At 44.9% G+C, this 15,020-nt stretch overlaps 1 protein-coding gene across 1 annotated transcript; it reads right to left on the bottom strand.

The window, feature by feature from the left end:
* Positions 1 to 1,627: 1,627 nt before the first annotated feature.
* LOC115132129 (syntaphilin-like) lies at positions 1,628 to 14,273 on the bottom strand. The gene is made up of 9 exons (XM_065021079.1): positions 14,191 to 14,273; positions 13,723 to 13,862; positions 12,866 to 12,938; positions 12,281 to 12,376; positions 12,130 to 12,160; positions 10,491 to 10,654; positions 8,235 to 8,345; positions 5,565 to 5,717; positions 1,628 to 5,185 (listed from the first exon to the last, which is right to left on the bottom strand). The coding sequence occupies exons 1-9, from the start codon at positions 14,271 to 14,273 to the stop codon at positions 3,424 to 3,426; spliced, it is 2,613 nt and encodes an 870-aa protein (XP_064877151.1). The 3' UTR covers positions 1,628 to 3,423.
* Positions 14,274 to 15,020: the final 747 nt, after the last annotated feature.

The raw sequence follows: 15,020 nt of genomic DNA, 5'->3' as shown, positions 1-15,020 counted from the left end.
GCCCGCCCGTTCCCCAGACCTGAATCCAATTGAGCACATCATGTCTCGCTCCATCCTCCATGCACCACAGACTGTCCAGGAGTTGGCGGATGCTTTAGTCCAGGTCTGGGAGGAGATCCCTCAGGAGACCATCCGCCACCTCATCAGGAGCATGCCCTGAGGCCACCTACACTACTGAGCCTCATTTTGACTTGTTTTAAGGACATTCCATCAAAGTTGGATCAGCCTGTAGTGTGGTTTTCCACTTTAATGTTGAGTGTGACTCCAAATCCAGACCTCCATGGGTTGATAAATTTGATTTCCATTGATAATTGTGTGATTTTGTTGTCAGCACATTCAACTATGTAAAGAAAAAAGTATTTAATAAGAATATTTCATTAATTCAGATCTAGGATGTGTTATTTTAGTGTTCCCTTTATTTTTTTGAGCAGAATATATATATATATATATATATATATATATAGCTAGCAATGACCTACAGGTATATCCTAACGTAAGCTCCAATGACCTACAGGTATGTCCTAACGTAAGCTCCAATGTCCTACAGATATGTCCTAACGTAAGCTCTAATGACCTACAGGTATGTCCTAACGTAAGCTCCAATGACCTACAGGTATGTCCTAACGTAAGCTCCAATGACCTACAGGTATGTCCTAACGTAAGCTCCAATGACCTACAGGTATGTCCTAACGTAAGCTCTAATGACCTACAGGTATATCCTAACGTAAGCTCTAATGACCTACAGGTATGTCCTAACGTAAGCTCCAATGACCTACAGGTATGTCCTAACGTAAGCTCCAATGACCTACAGGTATGTCCTAACGTAAGCTCCAATGACCTACAGGTATGTCCTAACGTAAGCTCTAATGACCTACAGGTATGTCCTAACGTAAGCTCCAATGACCTACAGGTATGTCCAAATGCAAAGTCCAGTGACTCCAAATGTGATTTGGGTAGTTCTTTTGAGCTATAAATAAACCCATCACCCTGATCATCTTTGTTGATGCTCAAAGCATTTCACACAAAAACAGTACACTTTGGGGAAAGGGAATTATCCCAAAGGACAGACACACTAACATCATAGCAGTGCATTACCAAATCAAATCAAGCATCTGATGGAGAGAGCTGGGCTTGTTAAAGTACTATGGTGGCAAGACCAGAACATCAGAAATCTAATTATGCTTCAAAACCCAGGAAAATAACAAGCAATTAGCAGGCGGTAACTATAACATAAGCATGACCCGTTAGTAATTCACTTAACATCACAGACACACACATTACTGTTAAGCTTGTTTTGTTGTGCGTAGAGGTACATAATGAAGGGGCGTTGTTTGACTGTTCAAACACCAATGAAATTGCTTGAGAAATATAAAATAGTCCAGTACAGGTTTAACAAGCGATGGCTTTGTTTACACAGGTAGCCAAATTCTGATATATTGCCACTAATTTGTAATTTGACCTATCAGATCAGACGTTTTTCCAATTATTGGCCAAAACACCCCATGTACTGTTGGGGAGACTTCAGGTGAGTCATCTACAAATGCATATCAATATGATTATCAATCACACTATTTTCATCATTGTGTTTCTGCTAGAGACATTCTCAAACACATTCACCTTACAGGAAGGGGGTATGGCTTTTAATTTAAAAAATGCAGAGGCTTCCTGAACCACTTACACCAAGCAGGCTTTACAAATGGCAGGGGGACCATTCACAGGTCATGATGATGAAATAAGATGGGGAAGAGCTACAGCAACGCACAATATCAAGACACAATACAAAATTCCAACAGGGTTGTGGAAAGTGTTCAAATCTAAAGCACATGACGACGTTGAAAAGTGTGTAAGACAACTCCCAAGCATTTCATTAATTCACCACTCAATCTATTTTGTCAGTGCTGCTCGTGTGTTTCACAATTCATAGGTGCTGGAAGTCATCGCGAGGAGGTCAAATCAGCAGAAACACGCACAGAAGGGATTGTCAAGCAGCAGAAATTAAGGGGAATAAGAGAAACAACACCACAAATGCACATCCAACGCACATTCCAGAAAGCAGCGAAACATTTTGAGAAGGATATTCCCTACGGCTAAAACACTACAGGAAAAGAAAGTTATGGACGGAAGGCAACAGTTTTCAGTGTTCAAAGAAAAACGGCACTTTTACTTTGAAACATATTCCATTAGACAGTTGTATCTGTGAGAAAGTATATTTGAACGCAAAAAAACCTCCGAAGCAAAACTGTGGCCGCATTCCACTTTGGAAACACACAAACTTGACTTCAAGTAGTTGCTTAACCTCATAAAGTGAATAATAGTGCAAAACATTGTTAATAAATTACTAAAGAAATAAGATCTATCCTGTTTCTTCTCTAAAGAACTCAATGTACTTCAACTCAAAGGACTGTTCTTGTTGGTTGCATCACAATCTTGTGGACATCAGTTAGCACTTGTTTGGCTCAGAAATCGCTAACAAAGACTTATATTTAAACATTACAGTACAGTCCTTGCTCAGCCTTTCAACTATTTCACGTCAATGACTACATCCATTACAGCTCTAAACAATAAGACACTCAGATTCTTCCAACTCAGGCATGACACTGCAAACACCCCAAGAACAACAAAGTCCATAATCCCTTTCCTATTTTTGAAAGAAAAATAAACTTAGTTTCAATTATTATATTTCTATTTGCTTCCTTCTTGAGATGTTTCTGGTTCATGGGTCTGGAATGACTAACACTTGGACGACGGACATGGACTGAATGCTACAAGAGTGATTGTTAATCTAGGACACCAGTGACAGGAAGCAGAAATGTACAGCAGCAGCTTGCCTGGTACCTTTAGGGGGCAACTGCCATGTGTCAAGACTTCAGTCATTCACTCGTAAATGAGCATACCAACTACTGCACAGCCATGGCTGCGATTGCCTCCAGACACCTAGGTGCTTTGGCTACACAACGCAATACAACACAGAGAAGAACACACATGCTGCACACTCACAACACACATGTCGTGTGATCACACACATTTCTTACACACGAGTCAAAATGGAACTGGACCAATAAAGGGAGCCACAGTGACGGACAGACCTTTCAGTCTCCCTGCACACAAGAGAGAGTGGTTACAATCCCCATCAGTCACACTCCGGCCATTCAGTATCCATTGAACTGTTCAGTTCTACCATTTAGTGCCAGTTCAACACATCCTGGTGTCCCTTCTCAGTCTAGCAGAAGAGGTGGAAGAGGCCACCACCAGAGAGGGTTATATGGTTTGCTGGGGCTGTCCTGTCTTCAGAATAATTTATTCAAAATCATCGCTCCCCTCCTTTCTTTACCCAGTACTTCAGGTGGAGGACAAACCCAGGACCCAGGACCAGAGAGGGCAGTGCTGTGTGTGTGCAGTTCCCAGGCTGTCATGGGGCCTGTCTCAGATCTCTGTGCCCCCCATGGCTCCCCCACCTGTGCCCGCGGGGTAGTGCCTGACTCCCCCGCCCCTGCGCAGGGAGGAGAGGGCCACTGTGCAGCAGCCACGCAGCAGTGAGCCGAAGTGGTAAATTGGCAGTCCTTCGCGCCGTGCCCCCTGGCACAGCCATGCCACCGTGGGAACCACGGGCACAGCCACTGCCAGCAGGTCCACCAGGAAGTGGCGGCTCCAGTAGCTCTTCACTGCGGGTCCAGACTCAGAAGAGGTAGACTCCTCTGCTCCCCCTACTGCTCCCTGAACCTCAGCCTCTTCATCATCATCAACCTCCACCACTGTCACCCCAGCTATCTCCTGTAGCGAGCTGCTCCTGGGCTGGGAGGTGTGGGGCCGCTCCCCCACCTCCACTGACCTCACCTCCTCAACCGCTCTCTGATTCTTCACCTCCAAAACCTCCTCCCTCTGATTATATAGATCTAACTCCCGGACCTCCCCCTGCTTCCCCTCCCTCACCAACCCCAGCACCTTTACCTCCTCCTGCTTACACAACTGTACCAACCCCACATCCTCCTCCTCCTGCTGCTTGCCTAACTCTACCATCCCCACTGCACCCTCCCCCACTACCTCTATATGCCTCTCCAACTGTCCCACCATCTTCCCATCCTCCTTCACTGATAGGGAGGCCATTTCCACTGCACAGGAGACAGAGGCAGAGCTGGTTAAAGGAGTACCAGGAGCGGGCTCAGCTGTTGTAGCTGTGAGAGTTGTCATGGTGACTGACGTCATGGTAACTGAGTCCAGGTCGTCTCCCTCATCTGAGACCCAGGTGGAGGTGGGGCTGCAGGCCTGAGAGCGGAAGGTGCGCTCGGTGATGGTGTCCAGGTCAGAGGCGTAGCCCAACCCCACCGGGACGGGGCAGCTCTCTGTCTGGACGGCCTGCTCCCTGAGGTGGTGCAGGTACAGGTGGTGGTGGGACAGACAGGAGTGGTTGGTGCTGCCCGCCCCACCCATGGCACAGCGCAGGGGCACCACCCTGTCCTGCCCGGTGCACAGCTTCTCGTAGGTGGAGGACTTTGGCAGGTGGGAGTAGGTGCTGAGCAGTGAGGCTGTCTCTTCAGATAGGAAGGCTGCCTCCAGGAGTAAGTCTGCCCTGTGACTGCTGTCTGCCCTGTGACTGCTGTCTGCCCTGTGACTGCTGGCTGCACTGTGACTCTCCCCACAGCACACAAAGCCGCTGTCATGGTTCTCTTCCCCTGACAGGCCGTTCCCGTTCTTATCCCCCAGTGCATGGTCGCTCAGCTTGGTGTAGGTAGAGCTTTGGGTCAGAGAACGGGCGGGGGAGCCGTCACAGGACCCACACAGACTCTTGGAGCCACCCCCCCCAGTCCCTGATGCAGCGGGACTACTCCCAGGCCATGACCCCGCAGTCCCAGGCCTCCCAGCCCGAGACCCCCCTGTCACTCCTCTTGCTGCAGCAGCCTCCTGCTCCTTGGCCACCCCATTCTGAGCCAGCTCCATGCTGAGCAGCAGGTTCTCCAGCTTGAGGTTCTGGGCATTGATGTCCTGGAAGTATTTCTGGACGCCGGTGTCGGTGGAGTCGCTGGAGCTGAGGTTGGTGCGCACCACGTCCACCACTTCCTTGAGCTGCTGGATCTCCCTGTGCGCCTCTTTCAGGGCTAGCTGGGCCTCCACGCGGTGACACTCCTCTTCAACCCAGTCCTCCTGCATCCGACACAGCTGGGTCTTCAAAGCATCGATCTCAGAGTCCCTGAGACAGACAGAGAAGAGGAGGAGGAGTGAGTGAACAAGGGAGGTTGAGAGAGAGGGAGGGAGTAAACAAGGGAGGTTTAAAGAGAGAGATTTAGTAATAATGTTTGGCGATTTAGTAATTTGCCTCCAAAAAATTGTTTATATATCAACATAATTACGAAATGAAAGCGTTATGAGGGTAATTTGATGGAAATGGGGTAGAAGTTGACACTCAAAATCTATATTTCAAAGAGCATAATATTTCCAAAACAAAAAATGCTCAAATGAAAATGTACTTGTTTGAACGAGACCAGAGTAAAATGGGAAAATGTAATGGTCCGAGTCCAGATCTTCCTTTTGGCTAGAGAATCATTCCAGTGTGTCCTTTTGTGTCTCACCTGTCCTGCAGCCTGTCGACTGACTCCTTGAGGCGGGCCCGCAGGTGTCTGATACACACCTCCTTCTGCTGCAGGGGTGTGAGGTACTGCTCTGGGGGAGGGGGGCGGATGCCATGGTTATCTGTACATGAGGCGTATGCCTTCATGTGACGCCTTGGAGAAAGAGAGAGAGGAAACAGGAGAGACAAAGATGTATTGGAATCCATTATCTTCTACAAGCTGAATTATAAGACATTATTAAAACACCTTACACTCGTTGGAATTGGCCTCTATGGATAGCGATAGATTGAAATGTTTCTTACAGAAGAAATATGGAAAGCATATGCATAACTATGGCAGCAATTAAAAAAGGGAACAGTTTAGAGATTACGGGGAAATGATTCGACTAAATGTGAGGACACAACAGCTCATGTAACACAAGACTGAATCCAAACATTACATTGTTGATTTTATTAACATTTGACATTTACTGTACTTTTCACCACATTTGTTGATAATGAAATCTGAAAATACTTTGGGGGTAAGTACAACATAAACCCTTGTCATTTGTTGTCTTGAGTGAGAGGTCTAACTGGCGTCTCCAAGTGGCCACACACCTCTCCAAAGTGTGCACAGTTCTCAAGTCATTTCAATGCACTTTTATGACTCAAAGAAGAGTCTTCACCTATAAGGTGCTCTGTTTTTACTCTCCTAGTGGTGCCGTTCTAGAGCAAGCAGACTTTGTTTGGAACACAGCCCTGTGTCCCAGACTTTACACAATTACTGTGGTTGTTGAAACAATCCAAAAATGTTCCATTATAAAATCGCAATCTGGGTCAGGTGGGCATAATTTTATTTCCAACATGACTTTCCAATATTCATGTCAAACTTTATTTGTCACATACACATGGTTAGCAGATGTTAATGAGAGTGTAGCGAAATGCTTGTGCTTGTAGTTCCAACCATGCAGTAATATCTAACAAGTCATTAACAATTTCACAACAACTACCTTATGCACACACAAGTGTAAAGGAATGAATAAGAATATGTACATATAAATATATGGATGAGCGATGGCAGAACGGCATAGTGCAAGATGCAGTAGATGGTATAGAGTACAGTATATACATATGAGATGAGTAATGTAGAGTATGTAAACATTATATAAAGTGGCATTGTTTAAGTGACTAATGATACATTTATTACATCCAATTTTTTATTATTAAAGTGGCTAGAGATTTGAGTCAGTATGTTGGCAGCAGCCACTCAATGTTAGTGATGGCTGTTTAACAGTCTGATGGCCTAGAAGCTGTTTTTCAGTCTCCTGGTCCCAGCTTTGATGCACCTGTACTGACCTCGCCTTCTGGATGGTAGCGGGGTGAACAGGCAGTGACTCGGGTGGTTATTGTCCTTGATGATCTTTATGGCCTTCCTGTGACATCGGGTGGTGTAGGTGTCCTGGAGGGCAGGTAGTTTTCCCCCCGGTGATGCGTTGTGCAGACCTCACTACCCTCTGGAGAACCTTAAGGTTGTGGGCAGAGGAGTTGCCGTACCAGGCGGTGATACAGCCCGACAGGATGCTCTTGATTGTGCATCTGTAAAAGTTTGTGAGTGTTTTTGGTGACAAGCCGAATTTATTCAACTTCCTGAGGTTGAAGAGGAGCTGCTGCGCCTTCTTCACCACACTGTCTGTGTGAGTGGACCTTTTCAGTTTGTCCGTGATGTGTACGCTGAGGAACTTAAAACTTTCCACCTTCTCCACTACTGTCCCGTCGAAATACGATCTTACAGTGTTAGGTTTTCACAAGGCAATTAAGAGAAGCGGATCGTAATTTTGGTGCAAATAGAATAGAGTCATGAGTGTATTCAGATGCGTGGTCCATGGCAGATTTTCTTCACAATTCAACAAACATAGGCTCATTCTGTTCAGGACAACCCAGGGTATAACGCCATGTTACATTGTAACTGTACATCAAACATAGTTATCATAAATGTGGACACTGTATACGACATGAGTTGTATGATATGTAAATGTGGAGTGCACATTTGGGCTCACGTGTGTTTAGCTTGCTTGCATGACATCAAAGCAGTATTTATTATAATCTTCAACATCTCACCTTTCAAAATACAGAGAGTCCTCGTAATTTACACCTTCTCTCACTCAGACAACAAGCATTTTTCAGAAGTTGCCCAATTAGCGGGAGGGATGGGGGCAACTCCTTGTCGTGCGCGGTGCTCAAGTTCAGAACGGCTGTCAGTCAAAACCCATACAGTGCTGTGAAGCGGAGACCCTGAACTCTGACGATGTGTACAGCCACTGCGTTCCAATGTAGGCGCTGATCAGTGTCAAGGGCTACGGCTCATACATTCCTCTAACAAGTTATAAGACCTTTGTCCTTATGATACAAAACATAACACTTTGTAGGCACTCATTCTCCCATGTAGGAGAATGATACTGACATGGGGGCATAGCAGGCCATAGGGTTATATTCAATCTGTATCGCTGAAGAAATGTAAAGGTCAGTTCCTACTAAGCGGAAAATCGGCAGCGTTTACCTTGAATGCCGTCTCAGCTAATGCGGGAACATTGCCTTTAAATTTCAATCCCACTGGGACGCTGAATTTCCTCGATGCGGATTGAATAGAGTCCTTAGTCTTATAGTTTGATGGGGTAGACAATTTTTGTCTTACCCCTTGGTGGGGCTGCAATCACTGCCCTTGCAGGAGCCAGAGTTAGTGCTGCTGCTGCTGAGAGAGGCGTTGCCATAGGGATCTCTGTTGCTGACTGGGGCAGCTGTCCTTCTGTTCCAGAGTGAGAGGGACCGTTAATACATCAGGCAATATAGACAGACAGAGTACTATTAACTGACATTATCAAACACCAGAACAAATCCTGCCTCAATAAAACTCAACCAACATTAAATCATGCCCAAAAACTCACCCTCAAACATGCCCACTAAAAAACACAGACTCAAAACGTGCCAAGACAGACATGCATTAAAAGGCCACGATGAAGGAGGACATACAGTATGCTCTGCAACACAGGTGATAGTACACGATGGCTCAAAGATGCCATGCACTTTGAGTAGATGAAAGCGGTCAAGAAAACCAAAAGCCAAGACAAAGTAGAACTTCAATCATGTCAATAAATTATTCTCATCAATAAATGAGAATGCCAAAAGGTGAAAGGTTACTCCCAGCCAACAACAGATCAGCTTGCATGTAATGGTTTAGAAAGTACCTGGATTCAATCTACATGCCATGGACCTTGTACCATAACGCTCTAACATCCCACATCTAGTGATGCTCAACAACAGATCAAGTTATCAGAAGTTCAAATTATGACTTTAAAACGCATATTGAATGACAATATACATTTGTCATTCAATATATTGGCATTCAGACTAAATACAGAACATTCAGAAATTATTCAGACCCCTTTGATTTTTTCCCCCAATCTTGTTACAGCCTTATTCTAAAATTGATTACATTGTTTTTTCCCCCTCAATCTACACAGAATACAAAAAAACAGGTTTTTAGAAATGTTAGCAATTTTTTAAATGAAATATCACATTTACATAAGTATTCAGACCCTTTACTCAGTACTTCATTGAAGCACCTCTGGCAGCGATTACAGCCTCGAGTCTTCTTGGGTATGATGCGACAAGCTTGGCACACCTGTATTTGGGGAGTTTCTCCCATTCTTCTCTGCAGATCCTCTCAAGTTCTGTCAGGTTGGATGGGGAGCGTCGCTGCACAGCTATTTTCAGGTTGTTCAAATCGGGTTCAAGTCTGGGATCTGGCCGGCTATTCAGAGACTTGTCCCGAAGCCCCTCCTGCGTTGTCTTGGCTGTGTGCTTAGGGTTGTTGTCCTGTTGGAAGGTGAACCTTTGCTTCAGAGCAGGTTTTCATCAAGGATTTCTTTGTACTTTGCTCGGTTCATCTTTCCATCGATCCTAACTAATCTCCCAGTCCCTGCTGTTGAAAAACATCCCTACAGTATGATGCAGCCACCACCATGCTTTACCGTAGGGACAGTGCCAGGTTTCCTCCAGATGTGACGCTTGGCATTCAGGCCGAAGAGTTCAATCTTGGTTTCATCAGACCAGAGAATCTTGTTTGTCATGGTCTGAGAGTCCTTTAGGTGCCTTTTACTGAGGAGTAGCTTTCGTCTGGCCACTCTGCCATAAAGGCCTGATTTGTGGAGTGCTGCAGAGATGGTCATCCTTCTGGAAGGTTCTCCCATCTCCACTAAGGAGCTCTGTCAGAGTAACCATTGGCCCTTCTCCCCCGATTGCTCAGTTTGGCCGGGCGGCCAGCTCTAGGAAGAGTCTTGGTGGTTCCAAACTTCCTCCATTTAAGAAAGATGGAGGCCACTTTGTTCTTGGGGACCTTCAATGCTGCAGAATTATTTTGGTACCCTTCCCCAGATCTGTGCCTCGACACAATCCTGTCTCGGAGCTCTACTGACAATTCCTTCGACCTCATGGCTTGGTTTCTGCTCTGACATGCACTGTCAACTGTGAGACCTTCCATAGACAGGTGTGTGCCTTTCCATATCATGTCCAATTAATTGAATTTACCACAGGTGGTAAATTACCATCAAGTTGTCGAAACATCTCAAGAATGATCAATGGAAACAGGATGCACTTGAGCTCAATTTCGAGTCTCATAGCAAAGATTCCAAATACTTATGTAAATAAGTTATTTCTGAAAACCTGAAAACCTGTTTTCGCTTTGTCATTATGGGATATTGTGTGTAGAACGATGAGGGAAAAAACTATTAAATCCATCCTAGAAGAAGTCTAACGTAACAAAATGTAGAAAAAAAGGGAAAGGGTCTGAATACATTCTGAATGCACTGCACATGCCTACGGCACGAAGTCAGAGAGATACAACAACAAAACATTGACGGAGAGAGAGGGATAAAGGGAGAGTTGTGCTGACCGACAGTGCCGCTCCGGAGACTTGGTAGTGAGATATCCTCGTTCTGTTGGGCGCATTGAAACCATATAGTCTGTCTCCATTGGAATGTAGTCTAGCTCTATGAACCTGCAGTAGTCAAACCTGACCAAATACAACAAGCTATTACAGTGAGGAGGTAGTGATGTCTGTCAGACTAGAACCCAGTGACAAACATCAATAGTACTTAGGGCTTATACTCTGTGTTGGCCAAATACATCAACAATGGTCATCAGGGGATAAGAAAAGTGAGTACCTATCTAGTTTGATAGTGAGACTGTTTCAATTGAAATAAAGACCGTAGCCTGGATTGTTTAGAGCAGAAACACTGGCTAATGATGAATGAGAAATTAATTTAGAATGAAATGGATTAAAACATTACTTCTCCTTTAAATACTGGCTCATTAGAACTTAATCCTTGGCTCTGGGAGATTCCTCTACACTGATGTGTGCAAATACAGCAGATTTGTTCTTTAATGAGAGAGAGCATAGGCAGATTACAACTACTAACGAGACATGAACTTGCCCTGTCGACGTCTGCTATAGGCTAACAGGGCATCTGAAGATGACTTCATCTAAACATGATTCTCCTAAACAAAGAAATGATTCAACCATGATTAAGATGCTGACATGTGGACCAGACACATTTCTGCCTTCTTACCCTGTCCCCCTCAGGATGAACGGTGAACAGTGGCATCAGAGCCCACACCAAAAATATGCACAATTACAGCCTGCAATCTGGGGAAATTCCTACCTCACATAACCCTTAAAAACAACATCAGAACAAGAAACCAAAAACAAAGTCAGCAGAATTAACAACTGGGAGAAGAAGAAAACTAAAGGAAGTAGAATGAAATTCAGTTGAAATCATATTCATGTAGTTTCTACATTTTATTAGTGAAGGAATGGGGAAGGGGCACTGTGATGGGCAACTCCTGTCCTGTACTAGTCTGTGACTGTTGACAAATTGGTACATTTACTAATGACAGGCAATTAAACAAAGCAATCAAATTCTGGCAGTTATCCAGGAGGACAGTAGTGTTGCCCAATCACTGGCTTCCAGACTGGGTGGGAGGAGATAAGCAGTGCCAAGCAGATAGAACCAGCTGTTGGGAGCAGTTTTATTTGAGGAAGGGTTATGTCAGGTTATGACAAAGGCCACCAGCATACAAACAGAAAAGGGTCAAGCTGAAAAATGCAGCGGAAGCAAGCCTGGAAAGAAAGGTCTAGAAAATGTCAAATATGTGGGCTAAATAAGGTTCAGCACAATTTCAGTCCATCATTACATCTCTTCTCCTTTGAGTTGGACCCTGGTGTGAACGTGCCTGATGTGGGCCAAGCTGGTGTTATGATGTGTATGCAGGCTGTGCTGACGCTGTGTGAGGAATACTCCTATACAGAGTGGTTGCAAGAAGTGAGACGAGAATGTGGTGGGACAGAGAGACCTGCTCTTATAAACTACCACACAATAACTACGGTCAGATTTGAAGATGGTTTGAGAGATTGTCCAGTGTGACTGACCAGCCAGCACTACTACTTTAACAGCAGTACTCTTCCGTAAATGCACTGTTAAATCAGTCAATCACCTCATCAAGTTATTGGCTATAATATTGTTATACAGTACGTCACTGTACCACCAATTCTGTTTGGTGCATCTGGAGGGTTTATCAGTGAATGTCAAAGATCAATGGATCTCTGTCTGTGCCGGTCTGTCCAGCTATGACTACGGCACATGAGCATGCTCTCTGGGACAGTATAACTGAAGGGTGTCTCACGCAGGGGGCGCGGGCACGGGTACAGACACGGGCGAGGAGGACGGCAGCATTTGCTGCAAGCGCCGTTTGGGCTGCAGAGCCTTCAGAGGGTTGAATCTAGGGAGAGAGAGACGACAGAAAGGACCAGAGCTGGGTTCTATCTTTGCTCCAGTTTTCCAAGCCTAGTAGTTCATGCTACTCTTGCGCTGTAGCTAGAACATTGGACATGAGTAATTCATTGAAGTGAAATACAGTATCAACATAAAGACAACTTTAAATAGACAGAGTGAGTTCACAATATACTTGCAGAGTGTTAAATCCAATCATTCTTTTATAGCAACTCTTACCATAATCCCAACACACCCTGCATTCATTTTTAGCTGACAAAGCAGTTACATGGTCAAACCAACCATGTTGGGAAAAAAAGAGAGAAAAGCAAAGCTCTAAAGTGCTGACAACTGTGTTGAGAGAGAGAGAGAGAGAGAGAGAGAGAGAGAGAGAGAGAGAGAGAGAGAGAGAGAGAGAGAGAGAGAGAGAGAGAGAGAGAGAGAGAGAGAGAGAGGGTGAGAGAGAGAGAGAGGGCGAGAGAGAAAATTGGCCTGTAACCGCTTATGGAGCTCAGCAGCTGATGGGACTGACGCAAAACTGAGCCTCAGCTCTCCCAGGAGATGATAATCCCCTGTAGCAATAAAGACAAACACAAGTTCACACACAGCATTCAATACTCAGCCAGACATCACATCATTAAACGGGTTCTCTGGGAGGGACATACCCACATTTTTCACCCCTGACCAATTCTTGTGGCTGATGATAAAAAGACAACATGGATGAAGTAGGGAGAACAAAATAGAGAGATGCGAGAGAGAGAGGTTGACTAAGAGGTTGACTGAAAAAGTTGAAAAGAGAAGGATTTAGAGGAAAATAGGGCTGTTCAATAGAAAAGGGAGATTAGTAAAACAGAGTACGAGGGATTTTAAAAGGATGAGTCAAAAATAAATGAGGGTGTACTTATATAAGAGACAGGGTTAAGTGGAGAACATAAGAGTGTGAAGGTAATCTAAAAAGAAGAGGAAAGGAGAGCGATAGAGGATGAATTAGAGAAATGAGGACAGACGGACCCACTGGTTGAATCAACATTGTTCCCACGTCATTTCAATGATGTTTTTTACTGTCACATACACCGCATAGGTGCAGTGAAATGTGTTGCTTTACAGGGTCAGCCATAGAAGTACAGCGCCACGGGAACAAATTAGGGTTAAGTGCCTTGCTCAAGGGCACATCAGTAGATTCCTCATCTTGGCGGCTCGAACCAGTGACCTTTCGGTTATTGGCCCAACACACTAACCACTAGGCTACCTGCCACCCACGTTGAGCCAACGTGGAATAGACGTTGAATTGATGTCTGCGCCCAGTGGGGAGAGAGTAGGAGTTTCAGATGTGTAGGTGTGTATGCGGTGCTGTACCTGCGTGAGCCCGACACAGACCTCCGGGTGGAAGGCGCAGGGGCAGACATGGAGCCAGACAGCCTCTCTCGCCCTCTCTTTTCGTATATCTCTGTGTCTCTCTCTCACTCTGCAGCTTCAGCTCTGCAGTGACAGCCAGCCTGAGAGAGGAAAACAGACAAATGAACACAGTGAGTTCTATACAAACAGGCACTGACTCTGTGTCACTGTGGACCAGGCATGACACACTGTTTTGAACCAACAAATCATGCAATTGTTTTCAAGTATGAATAAGTCAGTGAGGTTTTTCTATCCTCGTGGGGACCTAAAATTAATTTCAATTCACAATCCTATTTTCCCTAACTCCTAATTCTAACCCTTAAACTTAAAATAGCCTTTGTCCTCATGTGGGAGAATTTTCTTTGTTTTTACTATCCTTTTGACTAGTAAATCACACACACACACACACACACACACACACACACACACCTGCTGACTTCCTTGGTGATAACTACAGATGTTTCAGCTTCGTGCTCTGTGCTAACAAGCTGGCAGGAGCCAGGGATGGCCATATCTGGGATCAGCCCAGCCAGACAGAGCAGCAGGGAGAGTCAGCCAATCACCACTTGCTAGTCTGGCCATAGACCTGAGACGGTAGAGAGCAGTGTTTGTGCTTCAACAGCAAATGGTTTATGGATTTGATTCAGTGATAAATTACAATCTAAGTCAGAAAAGCCCTGCGACAGTTGTTGCGGTCCTTCGAAACGATCTAATTAACATGCTTTCAAAGCTCAAGTTTAAATATATTGCAATGTTGCGCAAATGCCGATTGCAAAATAAGATATGGGTCTCAAGGTCAACAATGTGCCAAGTATGTCTATTCCTCATAACCTCTTGGCCATGCACAGTCAGTGGAGATAAGCAGTGATGATTGAGAGAGACAGACCTGATTGGGGAGGTAGCAGGTACAGTGCCTTGCGAAAGTATTCGGCCCCCTTGAACTTTGCGACCTTTTGCCACATTTCAGGCTTCAAACATAAAGATATAAAACTGTATTTTTTTGTGAAGGATCAACAACAAGTGGGACACAATCATGAAGTGGAATGACATTTATTGGATATTTCAAACTTTTTTAACAAATCAAAAACTGAAAAATTGGGCGTGCAAAATTATTCAGCCCCCTTAAGTTAATACTTTGTAGCGCCACCTTTTGCTGCGATTACAGCTGTAAGTCGCTTGGGGTATGTCTCTATCAGTTTTGCACATCAAGAGACTGATATTTTTCCCATTCCTCCTTGCAAAACAGCTCGAGCTCAGTG

The sequence above is a fragment of the Oncorhynchus nerka genome, linkage group LG7, assembly GCF_034236695.1.
Source record: "Oncorhynchus nerka isolate Pitt River linkage group LG7, Oner_Uvic_2.0, whole genome shotgun sequence".
Classification (NCBI taxonomy): Eukaryota; Metazoa; Chordata; class Actinopteri; order Salmoniformes; family Salmonidae; genus Oncorhynchus; species Oncorhynchus nerka.
This window is presented reverse-complemented; position numbering and strand designations above follow the sequence as displayed.